The sequence below is a fragment of the Podarcis filfolensis genome, assembly GCF_964270895.1.
Source record: "Podarcis filfolensis genome assembly, chromosome: 17".
Classification (NCBI taxonomy): domain Eukaryota; kingdom Metazoa; phylum Chordata; class Lepidosauria; order Squamata; family Lacertidae; genus Podarcis; species Podarcis filfolensis.
Window position 1 is genome coordinate 14,913,512 of NC_139621.1, and position 19,410 is coordinate 14,932,921.

General features: G+C 43.8%; 1 protein-coding gene and 1 long non-coding RNA gene across 2 annotated transcripts in view; one reads left to right on the forward strand and one right to left on the reverse strand.

The window, feature by feature from the left end:
- LOC310753144 overlaps positions 1-19,410 on the forward strand; it is a 356,996-nt gene that overhangs the window by 324,543 nt on the left and 13,043 nt on the right. The gene's annotated exons all lie outside the window — the stretch shown is intronic.
- Positions 1-19,410, reverse strand: part of ADAMTSL1 (ADAMTS like 1) — a 257,528-nt gene that overhangs the window by 158,688 nt on the left and 79,430 nt on the right. The window contains exon 5 of the mRNA XM_083592741.1: positions 10,541-10,667. Within this exon, the coding sequence (XP_083448867.1) occupies positions 10,541-10,667 (127 nt within the window). The remainder of the gene's footprint in view (positions 1-10,540; positions 10,668-19,410) is intronic.

Consider the following 19,410-nt stretch of genomic DNA (forward strand, 5'->3'; position numbering starts at 1 on the left):
TAAACAGTTATCAACATTTTTTACGGCAGAAGGCAAAGAGATATTTTATTGGCAAACAATGAGAATTTGATCTTTCTTTGGGAGGGGGGGATGAAATATTTACTTGGTTGGGGTGTTGGGATGTGGAAACTGGAAATTGGTGGGTTTGGTGGTCACATTGCTCAGATGATGGGGGCAAGGTGGTAGGACGGAATGGAGAGGAAATATCACACAGGATCTACTAAACAAAACAAAAAAACCCAACGTTTTATCTTGTAAGATCTCCCGTTTTGGTGCTGGCTGGAGCAGCTCCGTAACTGACATTTGTAGGCAGAGAAAACAAAATTAGGTGCCAAACTCAAATACTTGAAACTCTTTATCCTAATCATCCCACCACTTTAAATTAAAATACATATTGGATGCCAGTTCAGCCCCCCCCCGCATTCTCACGCACTAAAACATTATCACAACCTCAGAAACCAACAGAAAAACTATTTTAATGCATTTTTAAATTCTTAGCAAGCATATTTTACCTGCCTCGAACATTAGGAAAGGTCAGTGAAACCTTTGCTGCCTACCCTTGTAGTACAAAAAAAATGGTTAATAAAAACTTAATGGAATGGAGCTGCTGAAAATAGAAAGTCTATGTTTACCCACAGGTCATCTGAAGTGCAAGCAACAGCAACCTTTCTATGTGAGCTTTAATTTTTTAAAAAAATCAATCCAGTAAGCTCAACACAGCCACAGTCTGTTCTTCTTACTCTGTTGTGAAAATAGATTTGCTGTCTGCATTGCAAGTTCTGCTGTAGCCTTCTTTTGATTTTAAATGTTCAACTCCACCAAAGCCAGCAGCAGAGCGAAGCTGCCCCTTTCAAAGCCAAGTTGCTGAAGCCACAAAGCAGCACACAGTTCACTGAGGGCTTGGCCAACACTTCCGCTTGCGCCATGAGAGGTTCTGCCTTCGCCCTACTGCTGAAAACCTGCTCTTTAGCGCTAAATCAGAATAGCAGTCCATGGAAAACTCAATTGCCATTTTATCTTCCGATTCAGTGCTAAACCACAGGTTTTTGGGAGGGGAAAGTGGTAGGGCAAACGGACGTGGGTAAGCCCTGAGTCATATCATGGTCTAGACCAGAGTTTCCCAAACTTTTTAGGCTACAGTTTCCATCATTCTTGACCACTGGTCCTGCTAGCTAGGGAGGGTGGGAGCTGCAGTCCAAAAACAACTGGAGACCCAAGTTTGGGAAACCCTGGGCTAGACTTTCCTAAGGTCCAACATCTGAAATAACGTCTGTCTGGCCAATTGGTGAATTGCCTCTCATTATTCTAGGCTCACCCAAGCTGGACAATACATACATAAATAAAAGTGTACGGCAAATTGTGCCGTTTTGACCCTGTGATGCTTGATTGTTTGTGCGTGTATCCGTGTAGAGGAGATAACAATTTTCACGTGTGATCCGTTGGAATACAGCTAAAGAAGAATTGCTTGTGACTTGAGGCAAAGTAGCTTGGAATCCCTAGCAAGCAATCCATTTAGTCTTGACATAAAGCCAAAGTTAGAGAAAATGTCAGCAAAGCTGTCCTTTTATCAGCGCATGCCAGTGTGTTTATGTGAGAGAGGTCCAGATAAGAGCTGGCCATATGTGTGCATTTGCAAGCTGAGAAGGGCAAAGCAGCGAAGACAGGAGTTGCCTTTGATCCAATAATGGTAGCAGCTCAGAGATTTTATTCAATTAAGTTTGACTATCCAAATCATGCTTGAGTAACACACAGTCCTATACAGTCTCAGAAGTAAGTCAACTGCAACAGCACTTAACTCCCCCCCCCCCCAGTAAGTGCATTTAGGATTTCAGTCGAAACCCACAAATTTCCCAAAAAGATAGCCTGCAAACCTTGGAATGCACACTTACTTGGGAGATAATCCCCACTGATTTTTTCCCCTTTAGCTACTTTGGAGTAAGCATGCACAGGATTGCATTGCTAGGGAATCAAAGTTTCTAGACTCCAGAAGCATGACAGGAACGAATCCTTTCTCAAAGCCACTCTGCAGTGGGGTCTTTCAGAAGCCCCACCCATTCCTGGCAAAAGATCTAATTCCTTGAGCTCACCTATCCCATGGCATGAAATCTACTGTCCTTGAGTGAAACAGCTCAATTTTTCAGACATTCTAGCCCCCAGGAGAGGAGTGGAAATATGTTTGGTGGCCTAGTCCCCTCTATTGCATCCTGACAGCTTGACTCGGCAGCCTTCCACACATTGGAGAGCTCAGGACTGAAGTGAAGGATTGAGGTTGAATCCTGACAAGACAGATGTACTGTTTTTGGGGGACAGGAGACGGGCAGGTGTGGAGGACTCCCTGGTCCTCAGTGGGGTAACTGTGCCCCTGAAGGACCAGGTGTGCAGCCTGGGAGTAATTCTGGACTCACAGCTGTCCATGGAGGCCCAGGTCAAATCTGTATCTAGGGCAGCTGTCTACCAGCTCCATCTGGTATGCAGGATGAGACCCTCCCTGCCCGCAGACTGTCTTGCCAGAGTGGTGCATGCTCTGGTTATCTCTCGCTTGGACTACTGCAATGCGCTCTATGTGGGGCTACCTTTGAAGGGACCCGGAAACTACAACTAATCCAGAATGCGGCAGGTAGACTGGTGACTGGGAGCGGCTGCTGAGACCACATAACTTCGGTCTTGCAAGACCTACATTGGCTCCCAATACGTTTCCGAGCACAATCCAAAGTGTTGGTGTTGACCTTTAAAGTCCTAAACGGCTTCAGTCCTGTATGCTTAAAGGAGCGTCTCCACCCCCATCGTTCTGCTTGGACACTGAGGTCCAGCACTGAGGGCCTTCTGGCAGTTCCCTCATTGTGAGAAGCAAAGCTACAGGGCAGAGGGCCTTCTCAGTAGTGGCGCTCACCCTGTGGAATGCCCTCCCACCAGATGTCAAGGCAATAAACAACTACCTAACATTTAGAAGACATCTGAAGGCAGCCCTGTTCAGGGAAGTTTTTAATGTGTGACATTTTAATGTATTTTTAATCTTTGTTGGAAGCCGCCCAGAGTGGCTGGGGAAACCCAGCCAGATGGGCAGGGTAGAAATAATAAATTATTATTATATTATTATAAGTGGAGCACTCACACAAAATGCGCAGCCCAGAAACCAGCCCACAGAACCTGTGCACGTGCAGATGAGCTCAGGACCAGCACTTTACCCGTTACTTTGAGAAAGTGGATTCTGAAAAGCTGCCTCTGATTTGGAGGCAATGCAGGGTCAAAGTGGGAAGAGATTCAACCATGAAGGGGCTTTGCTGCAGAAGAAAAAATTCACAAACCAGACTAATTTTACAAGCAGGAGTAATAAAAACACATTAAGTACTTTTGGTGGATGCAGAGAAAGAGCCTGGATTGCTGAAGCGCCAGATCTTTCAAATAATCTTTCATTTTTATTTGCAAGGAGGGGACACCAAACCAGGTGTTTCCCCTTCAGAAGAGTGTAGGAGGGAAGTGGGGGACACATCTCTCTTCCCACCATGGTAGTCCTCCCCCCCCCGGTTTCTCACACTTTTGGGACTGATATACTATCCCTGTGAATACTGAGATAGTTGTTTCCGTTGCAAGTGCTAACAGTTCCACTGCTCCATCTACATCTTTGTCTTCTGATCCCTGTCTCCAAAAACCTCCACTCCCCCCTCCACAATGTCCGCAGAATGGGGGAACAGAACTGAACGCAGATACAGAGAGAAAATTAATTCAATACGATGGATGCAGCGGTGTGTTTGGAATGCTTCAGAGAGAGAAAACATTCCCAGCATTTATTTTTCCTTTTGGCACAGAAGCTGCTAATGCGAAGTGCTAAAAAACGGAATCTCTTAAGTGCAGCGGTGTTCCTCAGAGCTTCTAAGCTACCTGCTTCACAGATGCTCAATCCCAGGCAACAATTCCCCCCCCCCTTATGTGATAGTACAAGAGGGAAGGAAAACCAGAAATGAAAGCAGACTCTCTCCAGCAGCCAAATGTTCCTTATGCCGTGCCTTGCTGTGCAGGAAGATAGCTATGGATTTGGAGAGGAAGTATGGGAATGAAATTACACTTGGACGAGGTTTTTTAATATATATATATATATATATATATATATGTAGTAGCAGCAATAACTGCAGCAAACCTGAGATTAAACAGCCAAGTCATGCAAGGCCTGCAGCTCCAGAGCACAGAAACATGAGCAGTGCTATCAGATTAAAAATTGTTGCACATAAGTAGAACCTGCAGCAAAATGTTGCAGTGTATCTCCAACTCTATATGGAGCAGCAAACTTTGTAGCAGTATACAGTCAACCCTTTAAAGAAAGGGCCTGAAAATATTTACTATATATATATTATCTACCCATTCTCTAAGGAGCTAAATGGTAAAGGGACCCCTGACCATTAGGTGCAGTCATGGCCGACTCTGGGGTTGCGGCGCTCATCTCGCTTTATTGGCCAACGGAGACGGCGTATAGCTTCCGGGTCATGTGGCCAGCATGACTAAGCTGCTTCTGGCAAACCAAAGCAGCGCACGGAAATGCCGTTTACCTTCCCGCTGGAACGGTACCTATTAATCTACCTGCACTTTGACGTGCTTTCGAACTGCTTAGGTTGGCAGGAGCAGGGACCGAGCAACGGGAGCTCACCCCGTCGCGGGGATTCGAACCACCGACCTTCTGATCGGCAAGTCCTAGGCTCTGTGGTTTAGACCACAGCGCCACCCGCGTCCCTTTCTCTAAGGAGCTACAGGCAGTATACATGCCCCTTTTCGTTTTATTTCCGCAACCACCTTTAAAAGCAGGTTATGATGAGGGACAGAGCTAATAAGTCTTCTGGTGAGCTTAATGGTTCGGTGGGAATTTGGACCTGCTTCTCCCCAGTAGAAATGCACCGCTATTCAATAAGCCGAGGATGTATGGGGAACCTGTTGCTGGATGCCCATAGCCCCAGTCACCATGGACAGCAAGATATAGGTCACAATATACAATTTGAAGATTGCATAAAACTTTGGAAAGTAAATCTGAAACTCACAGATTGGATATTGTTAAAAGAGAAAAGTAAATAACTTATTTATGTATGCTACAACAGTGGCAAGAATCTTGTTAGCAAAAGGATGGAAGAATAAGGAAATCCCAACGAAAGAGCTGTGGCAAGAAAAATTGATGAGCTATGCGGAATTGGCCAAATTGACATATAAACTGCGTGAAAAGGACAACTGACATCAAGGAAGAATGGGAACATTTTTGCAAACTATCTAAAAAGACAATAAAATGAATTGGACTTTTTGCCAGGTTTTGAATAAACTTTCACAAATTTATTAGCTGAACATATGATAGATAAAGTAAGGATATGTACAATTTTATAACATGCAGAAAACAATATATGTAAAGAAATCAGGGAGGGGAGCTGAGGGAAGTCCTGTGGGGGGGAAGAGGGAGGGTTGAGGGGGGGAGGGGGAAAATAATGTAATTGATTAAGAAGATTGATAAATTGTTATATGGAAATTGGTTAATAAAATATTTTTTAAAAAACAGAATTACATGATGTATAGATGGTATATTTCACCGGTTAAATTGGCAAAAATATATAAAAATGAACAGAAGGAGTGTTGGAGGTGTAAAGAAGTTGAAGGAACTTTTTACCATATGTGGTGGGATTGTAAAAGCGTTAAAATATATTGGGAAATGATATATAATGAATTGAAAAAAATGTTTAGAACAACATTTGTTAAACACCCAGAAGCCTTCCTATTGGGTATCTGAGGGCAAGGTCTGCCGAAAGAGAAAAGGACATTATTCATGTATGCTACAACGGCAGTGAGAATACTGTTAGCACAAAACTGGAAGACTGGAGAAATTCCAACAAAAGAACAATGGCAAGAAAAACTGATGAACTATGCAGAGTTGGCAAAGCTGACAGACAGACGGATGGGGGTTGGTCAAGGTTTTGGAAATGGTATAGGTGCAATTTATTGAGAACAAAAGGCCAAACTAATTGTTAATAATGTGGTGACGGAGGAATTTAAGATAGAGAAAGGCACACGACAAGGTTGCCCAATTTCCCCATTGCTCTTTATTTCGGTCCTGGAGGTTCTCTTAAATATGATCAGAAGGGACCAATTGGTTAAAGGTATACAAGTCGGAGCCAAACAGTACAAATTGAAAGCATTTGCAGATGATTTAGTACTGATATTACAGGAGCCAGAATCTAGTACTAAAAGAGTATTGGAATTGATTCAAGAATTTGGTCAAGTTGCAGGATTCAAGTTGAATAAGTTAAAAACTAAGGTTCTAGAGAAAAATCTAACACCGACTGAGAAAGAGAGGTTTCAGAAGGAGACAGGTTTAACACTGGTCAAGAAAGTAAAATACCTGGGGGTTAATATGACTGCTAAGAACCTGAATTTATTTAAAGATAACTATGAAAAATGTTGGTCAGAAGTGAAAAAGGATTTAGAAATATGGTCAAATTTGAAGCTTTCCTTGCTAGGCCATATTGCTGCTATAAAAATGAATGTATTGCCAAGAATGTTGTTTTTGTTTCAATCATTGCAAATTTTGGATAAAATGGACTGTTTCAAGAAGTGGCAGAGAGATATTTCTAGATTTGTCTGGCAGGGCAAGAAGCCCAGAATAAAATTTAAAATACTAACCGATACAAAAGAAAGAGGTGGATTTGCCCTGCCAGACCTTAAACTTTACTATGAATCAGCTGCATTTTGCTGGCTGAAAGAATGGCTGCTTCTTGAGAACACAGACATTTTGGATTTAGAAGGTTTCAGTAATGTATTTGGGTGGCATGCATATTTGTGGTATGATAAGGTCAAAGCACATAAAGCATTTAAAAACCATATTGTCAGGAAAGCATTGTTCAATGTCTGGATAAGATATAAAGACTTACTTGAAAATAAAACCCCAACGTGGTTATCACCGATGGAAGCGAAGGCTCAGAAAAAGCTCAATATGGAGGCCAAATGGCCGAAATATTGGGAAATTTTGGAACAAGAAGGAGATAAATTGAAATTGCAGAGCTTTCAGAAACTAAAAGACAAAGTGCGAGATTGGCTTCATTATTATCAAATAAGGGAGGCTTACAATTTGGACAAGAAAATTGGCTTCCAGGTGGAAAAATCAAAATTGGAAACAGAACTGTTAGATCCCAAAACTAAGATATTATCAAGAATGTATAACTTGCCGTTGAAATGGAATACTCAGGATGAAACGGTGAAATCTGCTATGATAAAATGGGCACAAGATGTCGGGCATAACATTATGTTGGCTGACTGGGAACAGTTATGGACCACAGGTATGAAATTTACGGCATGTAATGCCTTAAGAGAGAATATTATGAAAATGATATACAGGTGGTACATGACACCAGTCAAGCTTGCAAAAATCTATCATTTGCCCGATAATAAATGTTGGAAATGTAAAGAAAATGAAGGTACATTCTTTCACCTTTGGTGGACGTGCCCAAGGATTAAGGCTTTCTGGGAGATGATCTATAACGAAATGAAAAAGGTATTTAAATATACCTTCTTGAAGAAACCAGAGGCCTTTCTCCTGGGCATGGTCGGCCAATTGGTGCTAAAGAAGGATAGAACTTTCTTTATGTATGCTACAACAGCAGCAAGAATACTTATTGCAAAGTATTGGAAGACACAAGATCTACCCACCTTGGAAGAATGGCAGATAAAGGTGATGGACTATATGGAACTGGAGGAAATGACTGGCAGAATCCGAGACCAGGGAGAAGAGTCAGTGGAAGAAGATTGGAAGAAATTTAAAGACTACCTACAGAAATACTGTAAAATTAATGAATGTTAAAATGATGTCGGAATGAAGTTAAGTGGTTTTAGCAGTAATGTTACAACGGAGTTTGTAAAAAATGGATTGTTAATAGGTGAGAATGTAAAGTTATAACATATTAAGATAAAGGATTAAGATAAAAATAAAGAGGGAAAGGATTTGCTGAACTAACTAACTGAACTGGAATACAAAAAAAGGAGGTGTGAGGAGGTCAGGGAAACAAGTAAATGAAAGACAAGACATGGAAAGATTGATTTATTTTTAATTGTTGTTTTTTGTGTGTGTTTTGTGTTTTTTGCTTCTTTTTTCTTTCTCTTTCTTATTTTTGTGGCCTTTTCTGAGACTTTAATAAATAATCATTTAAAAAAAAAAAAGCTGACAGACAGACTTCGGGAAAAGGACAATAGTGACTTTGAAAAAGAGTGGGAACCTTTTATATTATATTTGCAGAAATAAAGAAAGAACATTGACTCGATGGCAAGATTTAAATAAACATTCACAATTTTATGGATAGGGAACATATATTGTAACAAAGTGAAAATACTGATGTATTGTAAAAAACAGCAGAATAGAATAATGAGGATAATAAAACAGAAATGGAAGTTGAGGGAAGTCCAAAGGGAGGGAGGTGGAGATGTTATGCAAATTGTACATTATGGATATAAGTATATTTGTGATGAGAAAAAAGAAAATCATTTTTTTTAAAAAAAGAAAAATAAATAAATGCTGGGAGCTGAGGGTCCAGCAAATTCCCTGCTCTTACACTAAGCCCACAGCTGGCCCTATCATAGAACAGAGTGAGGCAGCAGCCTCAGGCAGCTCATTCTGGGCTGCATTAAAAAGGTAGCAAACTGTTCATCATTTTATTATTGTTGCATTTTCTGCCTCAGATGCCAAAATAACTTGAGAAGACTGGGGGACTACTGAGGGGTGGAATTTGCTGTCCTGCTTCAGGCGGCAAAATGTATTTGCTGGTCCAGACTAAGCCAGGTCGGCTTGGTATGCTCTCAGTCTTACAACACGTAGTATTGGCACAAGACTATTCAGCTTTTCCATGAATTGTTATTCCTCGATCTGCTGGGCAGATCGCAGCTAGTGCATTCATTTTCGGAAGCACGCTGTGCAAACTCAGGGTGTGTCTCAAACTTTTCTAGCCATCGGGCTATTCTTTGAGACCGTAAGGATGATTCTGTAAACAAACGCCTTTCCATGCTCCCCACAGAAACCAAACATAAATAGGTGGGATAGATATTCAGCAGAAATGGCTCCACACACCCTTGTCAGAAATTACATGCTATTCTAGACGTTTAGTTCATGTGCCAGTTTTTCTTTCTAAATTCAGAATACACACACACACACACACACACACACACACGTAAACCATGCATTCTGTAAAACTAATGTTCACTTTTTGACAGAGTTGAGGAAAAGCTAAGCATTACTGTTAACTGCTGTTAACTGTTAATAGGGATGCGGGTGGTGCTGTGGGTTAAACCACAGAGCCTAGGACTTGCTGATCAGAAGGTTGGCGGTTCGAATCCCCAAGACGGGGTGAGCTCCCGTTGCTCGGTCCCTGCTCCTGCCAACCTAGCAGTTCGAAAGCACGTCAAAGTGCAAGTAGATAAATAGGTAGATGGCGGGAAGGTAAACGGCATTTCCGTGCGCTGCTCTGGTTCGCCAAAAGTGGCTTAGTCATGCTGGCCACATGACCCGGAATTTGTACGCTGGCTTCCTCAGCCAATAAATCGAGATGAGCGCCGCAACCCCAGAGTCGGCCACGACTGGACCTAATGGTCAGGGGTCCCTTTACCTTTACCTTTACTGTTAAGATCAGGGTGATTTGTACCAGTCTACACATTACATCACAACTACATTTAATTATTGCGCCTTTTTTATTGCATGGTGCTCATGGAGGGGCACTTAGTAGCAAGGGGAGATGCTTAACCCTTCACCTGCCAGCAGTGTTCACGCCCTGCGCCCCATTTGTTCTAGATTCATCTTGTCAAAGTAATTGTGTGCCTGGGGCATCTACATAGGCAGAAGTCAACGAGAGCATGTAAAAAAAAAATTCTTTAAGGGTAGGGGGAGCAGACATACGCGCTTTCCACTAGAAAGCTCCCGACCAAAGGTGCACTGCAATGGAGAAGGGGCCATCAGGCTGACATTAACACAGCAGTTTGGCCCCATCTGCAACATTTAATGAGTAAATCATTCTAGAATGTCATAGCTTTCCCCAAGTCCATTTTTGCTCCAAGGGCTTATGAATATTACCTCATGTTTTTTGGGGCACAAAATATTGCAGTGTTTGTGTATGTGCCATAGTTGTGGCCTGATTCTAACCCCAATGGGGCTTGTATACATTTGTAGTGGCTATGCTGCAGGCGAGCAAGTGGAAAGCCATTTAGCAGGTGCCGTTTTCTCCATGACGGCAACACCAGAGCAGACACACCTGTGGAGTTTCCTTCTGACGCGTCAGGAAAAAGCTGCCGTGTCCTCTGCGACATCTGGCAAACCTATCTTCCATCTGCTTGCCTTCAGAATCCAAACGCCAAGCCTTTTGTTGATGGAAGATTAATTCTGCCTGATTTCCCAGCATGGGGTCAGTACGGTTAAAGGAAACATTTTTTAAAATGTTTGGGTTATAATTAAAAGCCTTAGAAGCGACCGGTCCCTTTACGCATCATTGTTTGGAGGGCGTTCATATTCCTGTTGAGGCAAAAAGTCAAATCAACATCTTACGTTTATTTGCCAAGAGCTGAGATTTATATTGGCCTCGGACAAGCCGGCAGGTGGAACCATCGCCATTGCAGACCCCACAGTTATCTTCCTTGACAGTGCTTCCCAGCTGGTGGTCACAGCCAACAATCTGACAAAAGAGAAAGATGTGCAGTTCAAATTGAGCACCTCCTGACTGCTGGATCCATCTCTGTGGTTAGTTCCCGCCAATTTCTTTCCCCCCTCTCTCACACACACTGTCTCAAGAGGGCCATAAAGCATGTTAGCAATGAAGGGCGGGGGGGAGAGCAAATGAATTCGGCTGAGAGAGCTCCATCTGAACTGGGCAACAAAGTGATGATGCTGTGGCTGCAAAGAAAGAAGGAGAAAATGTTTCTCAAAAGGAGTGGTGGCTTAGTAGTGATCGCTTCCTGGTCAGGGGTCTGACGAAGAGGTACATTGGTACCTTGGTTCTCAAATGCCTTGGTACTCAAACAACTTGGAACCCAAACACCGTGAATGCAGAAGTAAGTGTTCTGGTTTGCGAACTGTTTTCAGAAGCCGAATGGGCTCCATTTTGAGTGTTACGCTCCCGATTTGAGTGCCACACTTCTGTTTTGAGTGCTGCGCTGAGGTCTGTCTATTTATTTTGCGCTTTTGTTTTTGCAGCTCTCTTTTTTGTTTTTGTGACTGTGTGGAACCCAGTTCACCTACTGGTTGATTGATGGTGCGACTGCAGTGCACAGTTTATTGCTTTCATTTTATGAATCAGTGGTCTGGTTAGATAGTAAAATTCATGTTAAATTGCTGTTTTAGGGGTTGCTTTTAAAAGTCTGGAACGGATGGGCATTACTTTCCATGGGAAAATGCACTTTGGTTTTGGAACGCTTTGGTTTTGGAACGGACTTCCGGAACGGATTAAGTTTGAGAACCAAGGTACCACTGTATTGTTTTTAACACACTTAGCTTGAAACAGGAAGACTACAAAGGCTTTAATGCCAACAGAAGGTTATCTAAGACAGTCTTCACCCAACCTGGTGTCTTGCAGGGCCGATGGGAGTAGTAATTCCACTTGGTGAAGGCTGATCTAAGATTTACCATGTCACGGAAGAGATGCACTATACACAAAAAGCAATGCCTAACAGTTGCATTCTGGTGACATCGCCCTATCTAATAGGAGCGTGAAAAATCACGCCTGGAAGAAACACTGAGGAATGTACAGTCTGACATGCATGCTGCTTATCTTAACTCACATTTTAAACCTGCGAGACTGAATGCACTGAATGCACTTGCAGCAGTGAACAGCGGTGAACAGCGCTGCCAGCGATACGACCCACAGTAAACAGAAACATGCAACTTGGAGCCCAAACATATTGGTCTGCATTCTGCCGCAGTCCCAATAAAACGCCCACTGCCAGATTAACATGTGGCATTAATTACATTTGACTGTCCTCCCGGTCCGTATGCAAACCGTGTCCAGATAATGTTCAGGGTGACACACAAGAGAGGCTGTATTTAAAACGAGGGTTTGAAAACCAGCAAGTCTGGATTCCATTTCCAGCCCTCCAACAGGCATTGGGGGAGCCATTGGGCAGCCTTCTCTTCCAAAATTTATATAACCTTGAGTGCTCAGCTCAAAAGCAGTACATAAAGCCTGCTCTGCAAAACAGATAAGCCAGAGAACCTTGATCAAAATGGGTATAGGGTGGTGTGTGTGTGTGTTTGTGTGTGTGTGTGTGTGTGTTTACATCAGAATGACCAACTAATTCACTTTCATTAAAGTACCCAAGCTTAAATTGTCTGTAGAGCACACCATCAGGGCTCAGATGTGTTCATTAAAAAAAATCACACCCAACACCCATGTACAAACTCATATAACACTCATAACAGTGATTTCTGTCGCTTCCAATATCAGAAGAACCTTAGTGACACCACTGAATTTCACCTAAACTGAAATTTGTGTTGAATTTGACGAATCTTACTAAGGCAAATCATCTATAGGAATTTTGCATAAAGTTGACAGGACTCTCTTAAGACTGGTATAACTTTTTGTGGCTCTCAAACCACTACCACCAAATTTCTGCTTAAAGGAAACTTTTGGAGATTACTTTGGGCGGAGGGGGTGGGGTGGGAGAGACAGTAGAAATTTAGGGAGAAAATAAAAGCATTTATATGACGACCCAAATTTCTCATAGGGGTGGGGATGGGGGTTACACACTTTAAGGGGGGGTTATTCAAGTAGAGGAGGCTTCTCCCAACACAGTGCCCTCCAGATGTTGTCGGACTACAACTCCCATCCTTGCTGACCACTGACCATGTTGGCTTGGAAGCTGTAGTCCAGAATCCTTGCCCTGAGATCAATGAACTTATCGCATTCTTGCCACCATAACAGCTGAGTTATTGTTAAGTAGTGTTGCAATATCATTACTTGGCAGGCTAAAGATGAAACCCAGTTTCTGCTCCACATGCTGCATAACTCTGTATAACCACCAATTCTGTCCAATGTTTTACGCATTCATATATATCCATTCTTAAGGAAAATACCTATCCATTCTTAAGGAAATCAGCCCTGAATGCTCACTAGAAGGACAGATCGTGAAGCTGAGGCTCCAATACTTTGGCCACCTCATGAGAAGAGAAGACTCCTTGGAAAAGACCCTGATGCTGGGAAAGATGGAGGGCACAAGGAGAAGGGGATGACAGAGGACGAGATGGTTGGACAGTGTTCTCGAAGCTACCAGCATGAGTTTGACCAAACTGCGGGAGGCAGTGGAAGACAGGAGTGCCTGGCGTGCTCTGGTCCATGGGGTCACGTAGAGTCGGACATGACTAAACGACTAAACAACAACAACAACAACAACACCACATACACACACACACATATATATGACACATCTTCCTCTCATAGCTCACACCCATATCTAGGCTGAGTTGTTAACTTTGCTTGTAGGTTTAGCACAGATAGCGGCCAGAGTATTTGTTCAGATAAGCTGCTTCCTGCATCTGAGGCATATGGCTCTTTGGCATAAGTCAACATGGCTGTGTTCTGAAGTTAAAAACACCATACTATAGTTTAGAAACTGACTTTTATATTTCATGTTAAGTGTGACCCCCTTCATTTGGGCGAACACCAAGTTGAACTGGCAGGACAAAGAATCGGGATACGCAGCCATAATATAGAGACTCATACATCAGCCATTGTTTACAAGACACTACATGAGGCAAGAAAGGTGAGGCAACGAGTTTCTGTGGACCAGTAAAAGCATCCCTGTGGTATAGCCGTGTTCTCCCACTATGTGTGAACTTTGGGATTTCTTCAGGAATACAAACTGGACCAGCAATGACAAGTCCTGGGGAGCTTTGCGTGCTCCTAAGTGCCCTAGGGTAAGACATTTTCATAATCATTTCTTCTCAGCATTGAGAAACTTGGCCAGGAAATGGTATAATAAAAACAAACCGGCAACTCCAGCCAAGTATAGATAAATCTCTTTTTTTGGTCTTTCAGAGGCCCTGTCTGCGCCACTGAGTTTCTGGATAAAGATCCCAAGATTGGAATGGGTGTCCCTAATCCACTTAAACACTTGCTTTTAATTTAACCTTGCACATATTTTACAATCTGGTTGAATGCTGATATGCCCTGGAGCTTTGGTCTGGATATTTGAAAAAGGCGCAAGTGATAGTAAATATTGGAACTGGAGTTGCAAATAGATTGAGGGACAACAGCTGCCTTACAAACAAGCTCACTGTTGCAAGGAAAACCTATCAGCATGATTTATTTCACTTAGAAATGTATCAAACGCTATCATTAATACTTCTATTATTATTATATAGCAACATACTGCTGCAGCAACTACTACAATTATTATAAAGTGAGAACGGTGTGCTACCAGGTTAATATCTGTACAACACTAGTTTCAACACTTGAACTAAACCATCCAATATGCATTGTAAGCTAAACTAAAAAGAGATGTAGTGAATTGTACCAAAATGCTAATTTAGCATCACGAGTCCCTTTCTTCTGAAGACATGCTAGGGATTCAGGCTGGGAGAGAGAGTTATCCTCAAGCCATCCCCAAATGCACATCACCAACCAGGAACATTTGCACAATGCCTGTGATGCCAGTACCCCTAGGGCAGGCTTCATCAAACTCGGCCCTCCAGATGTTTTGAGACTACAATTCCCATCATCCCTGACCACTGGTCCTGCTAGCTAGGGCTCATGGGAGTTGTAGTCTCAAAACATCTGGAGGGCTGAGTTTGAGGAAGCCTGCCCTATGGTGTCACATCACATCACCCTCCTTTGAGTTAGAGGACTCCAGCCAGAAGCCCTGGCAGAACCATAGTTTCCCTTGCTCTGTCACAGTAAACAACAGCTAAAGCAAGCTGAGCCCCTTTAAATGAAAAGGACCCCCTCTGTAAAAACAGCACTAGTCAGAGGATGACAGCTGCTGAAACAGGACAAAAATACAGCCCCCTTTGATGGATGGATGGATGCAACCCATGAATGGATTGGCTTCAGATGGCAATTTGTGATGGCCTGGGACTCGGGCTCGGACTCTGAGCCAGAAGAGTCTCAAGTCTGCACCAGATCCTTTGCCTCAGGCATCATCTGAACCAAGTCTGGGGCCTGATTCTGCACAGGCAGCAAAATCTGCACAGGTTCCCCTGCAACAAGCACCAGCCGGGCCGAGTCAGGGGCCTGAGCCTGCCCTGGCTCCAGATGTGGGGATGACCTTGTTGCCATCAGCTGGGACATCACTTACAGCTGCTCCACTACTGTTTGGGTCAGGGGAGGCTGAGGCGACCCCTGAGTCTAGGAACCCGCCAACGTCTCCCGAGCTGTGGAGACTGAGGTCTGAGAGAAGGAGAGATCTGAGTACTCGCAGGAGGAGTGCTCACCTTCGGGTGAAACAGGCAGGTGAGTCGCCAGGGGAAGAAGACTGGCTGCTACCACGACAGAGATAAAAGGCTGCTGGACCCCGCCCCAGGTTGCGGGAGCAACATTGCTGTTTGCCAGAACCTGCCTGTGCCTGACCTTGCCCTTTACCTTTACCTTAAAAAGGGATCCGGGTGGCGCTGTGGCGCTATGGGTTAAACCACTGAGCCTAGGACTTGCCAATCAGAAGGTCGGCGGTTTGAATCCCCATGACGGGGTGAGCTCCTGTTGCTCGCTCCCTGCTCCTGCCAACCTAGCAGTTTGAAAGCACGTCAAAGTGCAAGTAGATAAATAGGTACCGCTCTGTCAGGAAGGTAAACGGCATTTCCGTGCGCTGCTCTGGTTCGCCAAAAGTGGCTTAGTCATGCTGGCCACATGACCCGGAAGCTGTACGCCGGCTCCCTCGGCCAATAAAGCGAGATGAGCGCCGCAACCCCAGAGTCGGTTACGACTGGACCTAAAGGTCAGGGGTCCCTTTACCTTTTACCCAAAATAATAGGACTTACACAGTGAATCTATGCACACAGAGTTTGTTAATTTCCTATGAATTCCCACAGGAGCCCAAGTTTCTCGTCCCTTCTCCAAAGAATACTTTAACATTAAAGCTCTCAGCTGAAATACGGTGGGGGTGGGGATTTCCACAGAAGTCTACAGTGCATCAACTATGCAGTTGCCAGATTCACTGACTTAATTATTCAGTCTCACTTGTTTCTTTCTTTCTTTCTTTTTTGAAGGGCGCTCTCATTATGCCACATATCAGCATTCACCATCATTCTTGTTGGATGCCCTTTCCAACTCCACAATTCTCCGATTCTATGAAATAAACAGGGCTTAAACGTTTCATGCGATCATCTGTGATCTTTGGCTTCAGCTAGGGACAGTCCTAGCAATGTTTATATCAATACTCCTTCAAGGAGGAGAGATGGCAAGTTGGCCAGGAATATAAGTGTGCCTGATAAATAGACACTCAGCAGTAACCGGCAGCCTTGAGCAAATGTCAGGCTCATTGCTGCGTCCCTCTTCATTCATCTTCCTCCTGGCCCAGCACTGCAAACTGCACCGGTCTGCTATGTCAAGCCAGCTTTTAAATTTCCCACAATGCCCTTGACCTGGCATCTGAGGCATTGCGGGAAATTAAAAGGGTCTCTCAGCACTTCTTGGAACGCTGTCACCTCCAAGGGCTCATCCACACATAGCTTTGCTCTGCATATCTTTGCACAGGTCTGGGTTTGCCAGCTCTGCATCCCAGTGCTTACACCTCCCTCGCCTCCATGTGAAAACCCACTCTTTAGTGTTGAATCGGAGCAAACAGCAATCTGTAGAAAGCACAACTTGTCATTTATAATAAATAATAATAATAAATTTTTATTTATACCCTGCCCTCCCCAGCCAAGACCGGGCTCAGGGCAGCTAACACCCGATACAAAAACAAATTGATTGAAATGCAACTTAAAAACAAGATTAAAATACAACATTAAAACATTAAAATACAGCCTCATTTCAATGGAAACTCAAATCAAAAACTTTTTGGGGGATGAAAGCGTAAAGTCTTCACCAAGGCTAACTTTCCAGACTGGTCCTACATGGGCCAGAAAAAAGCCAGGGAAGTCCCCAAATGGGAGTTCCATCACAGGAGGAGAATGGAAAAAAGAAGAGGGGGAGGGAATCAAATTGATTCCAAGCCGAAGGCCAGGCAGAAAAACTCTGTCTTGCAGGCCCTGCGGAAAGAAATCAGATCCTGCAGGGCCCTGGTCTCATTAGACAGAGCGTTCTACCAGGCCGGAGCCAGTGTTGAAAAGGCCCTGGCTCTGGGTGAAGCTAATCTAACTTCCTTGGGGCCCGGGACCTCTAGGGTGTTGCTATTTATGGACCTTAAGGTCCTCCACGGGATATATTGTGAGAGGTGGTACTCCGATTCAGCAGTAAAGATCAGGTTTTCCTGGGGACATACGTGCCAGGTTCCACCTAACTCTGTGTGTGTGTTGTGCATGTGAAATCACACATGCAACACACACACGCATGACATCATCCATGTTGGGAGGAGGCTGTGAAGCCCAGCAGGGCAAGACTCTACCATGGGGAGTCCTGGCAGGGGCCTCTGCCACTGTGGGGAGTTCTGACGAAGCCTTTGTTGCCATGGCCCGGCCCCTCAAGTTTGGAGGATGCTCAGCCCCATCCTCACATACATCGGGGGGAAGGAGTGTGAGAGAGGTGTCCTCAGTCCCATAGAGTTGGTGCCTATGCCTGGGGAAAGTACTTGGGCAGGGACAGGGAAAGCATGGACCTGTGGCCAGAAAGCACATGGCAAAAGGCTAGTGTGGAGGAGCCCCCAAGAGTCTACTGACAGAGGGTAGGGGTCCCACTGCTCCTCAGCTTGGAGCTGACCCCGGTGGGGAGGGCAGGGATATTGTCCCCTATTGTCTGGCACTTCTGCAAATAGGGAGCAAATTCCTCAGTGAGTCACAAAAATGCAACTTTAGAGAAAAGAGGGAATCCTATAGTTTTTATTATGTCCTTTCCCTGTATTTCACTTACATATTGCTTTCATTCTTTTTTTAAAATTTGTCTCTGTATAATGAAATATACCTGGATTCATGATACTGTTCTTTAACGAAGCAAAAAATGGACTCTTTAAATTCCTGACCCTCAGTAAAACAGCTATGTTTGTGATGGCAAGCAAAGTTAGCGGTGACAAAGTAGGCACAACGCAGACAACTTGACAACCTGACGTGTCACATGACAATTCTGTTGTCATTGGCTGCTATGGATATCGTCCCATGATGTAGATCCCCTGGAGATTTAGCTGACACAAGTTCCCAGGTTTCTCAGAGCAGGAAAATATAGGCACTAGAGAAAGTAAAGAACCTACTGTTGAGCACATGTCATAAAATGATCAATCAAGCCATATTTGTTCCAGCATTTTCAGAATAGCATAATCAACTTTTTTTAAAAAAGCAAGCGATGGAATTAAATACACATAAAGCCAGCCTTTGCTAACCCTTTCAGATGTGTCTAAACAGCAAGAGTCTGTATGAGCTACCGCTGGATTCTCATTAGAGAGTCTGTGATTCTTTGTCAGCGGCAATGACTTCATGACATATTTGGGTATCGCCAATCAAACCGTTCCATCCGCAAGGCACGTACATTTGCTGCTAAACGCACAGAGCTCCTTTCGTTGATAGAAAAGGGTCTTCTGGCCAGATGCAAACAGATGTCCCATTGGAGTGCATCCTTATTGTCAGCGCCTGTGCCAAAGGAGGTCTGTTGCTGTAATCAGATAATTAGCCTGTACCCTTGTGAAACCAAATTAAATGGGTTCACCCTGACCTCAGCCATCAGCAAAATGCTGGATTCCAGGCTTCAAATCCTGAATTACAGCTCAGCCCGTGTATTGCCAAGGAAAGACCGTATGAGCAGCATAAAATGAGAGGACAGGAGGAATTAGAGACGAGGATGCAGCTGTTGCAAAGAGTTAGGAGCTTTTTCTAAAGAAAAGAAAATAGCAAGTATTCATTTAGGTACTTGTTGCTTTTCAGTGACTCTGAGCAGTTTTTTTAATTTTAAACTAACTGCAAAATTTTCAAGACATTTGAAAACTAATGAGATGATGAATCTAATTAATCCTTTCTGGGACCCCTTTTTAAGATAGCATAAGCCAAGTATTTTTGGACCTCTGTAAAGTGCTATACATTGTTATGAGTTTGGGAGGGGGCAAATCCCCACCCATAATAATCTCTACATTCAGTGAAGGGTTAGAATTTGAGCAAACTCATAAATTCATGAATTTAGCAAGGGCTGGAAATAATATTGGCTGGCTTTCTCATGGGGCCAGCCTGGCAATGGCTCGCTTGGGATGGGCTTGGGACGAAACAAAAAGCTGATACAGTGGTACCTCGGGTTACATATGCTTCAGGTTACATACGCTTCAGGTTACACACTCCGCTAACCCAGAAATAGT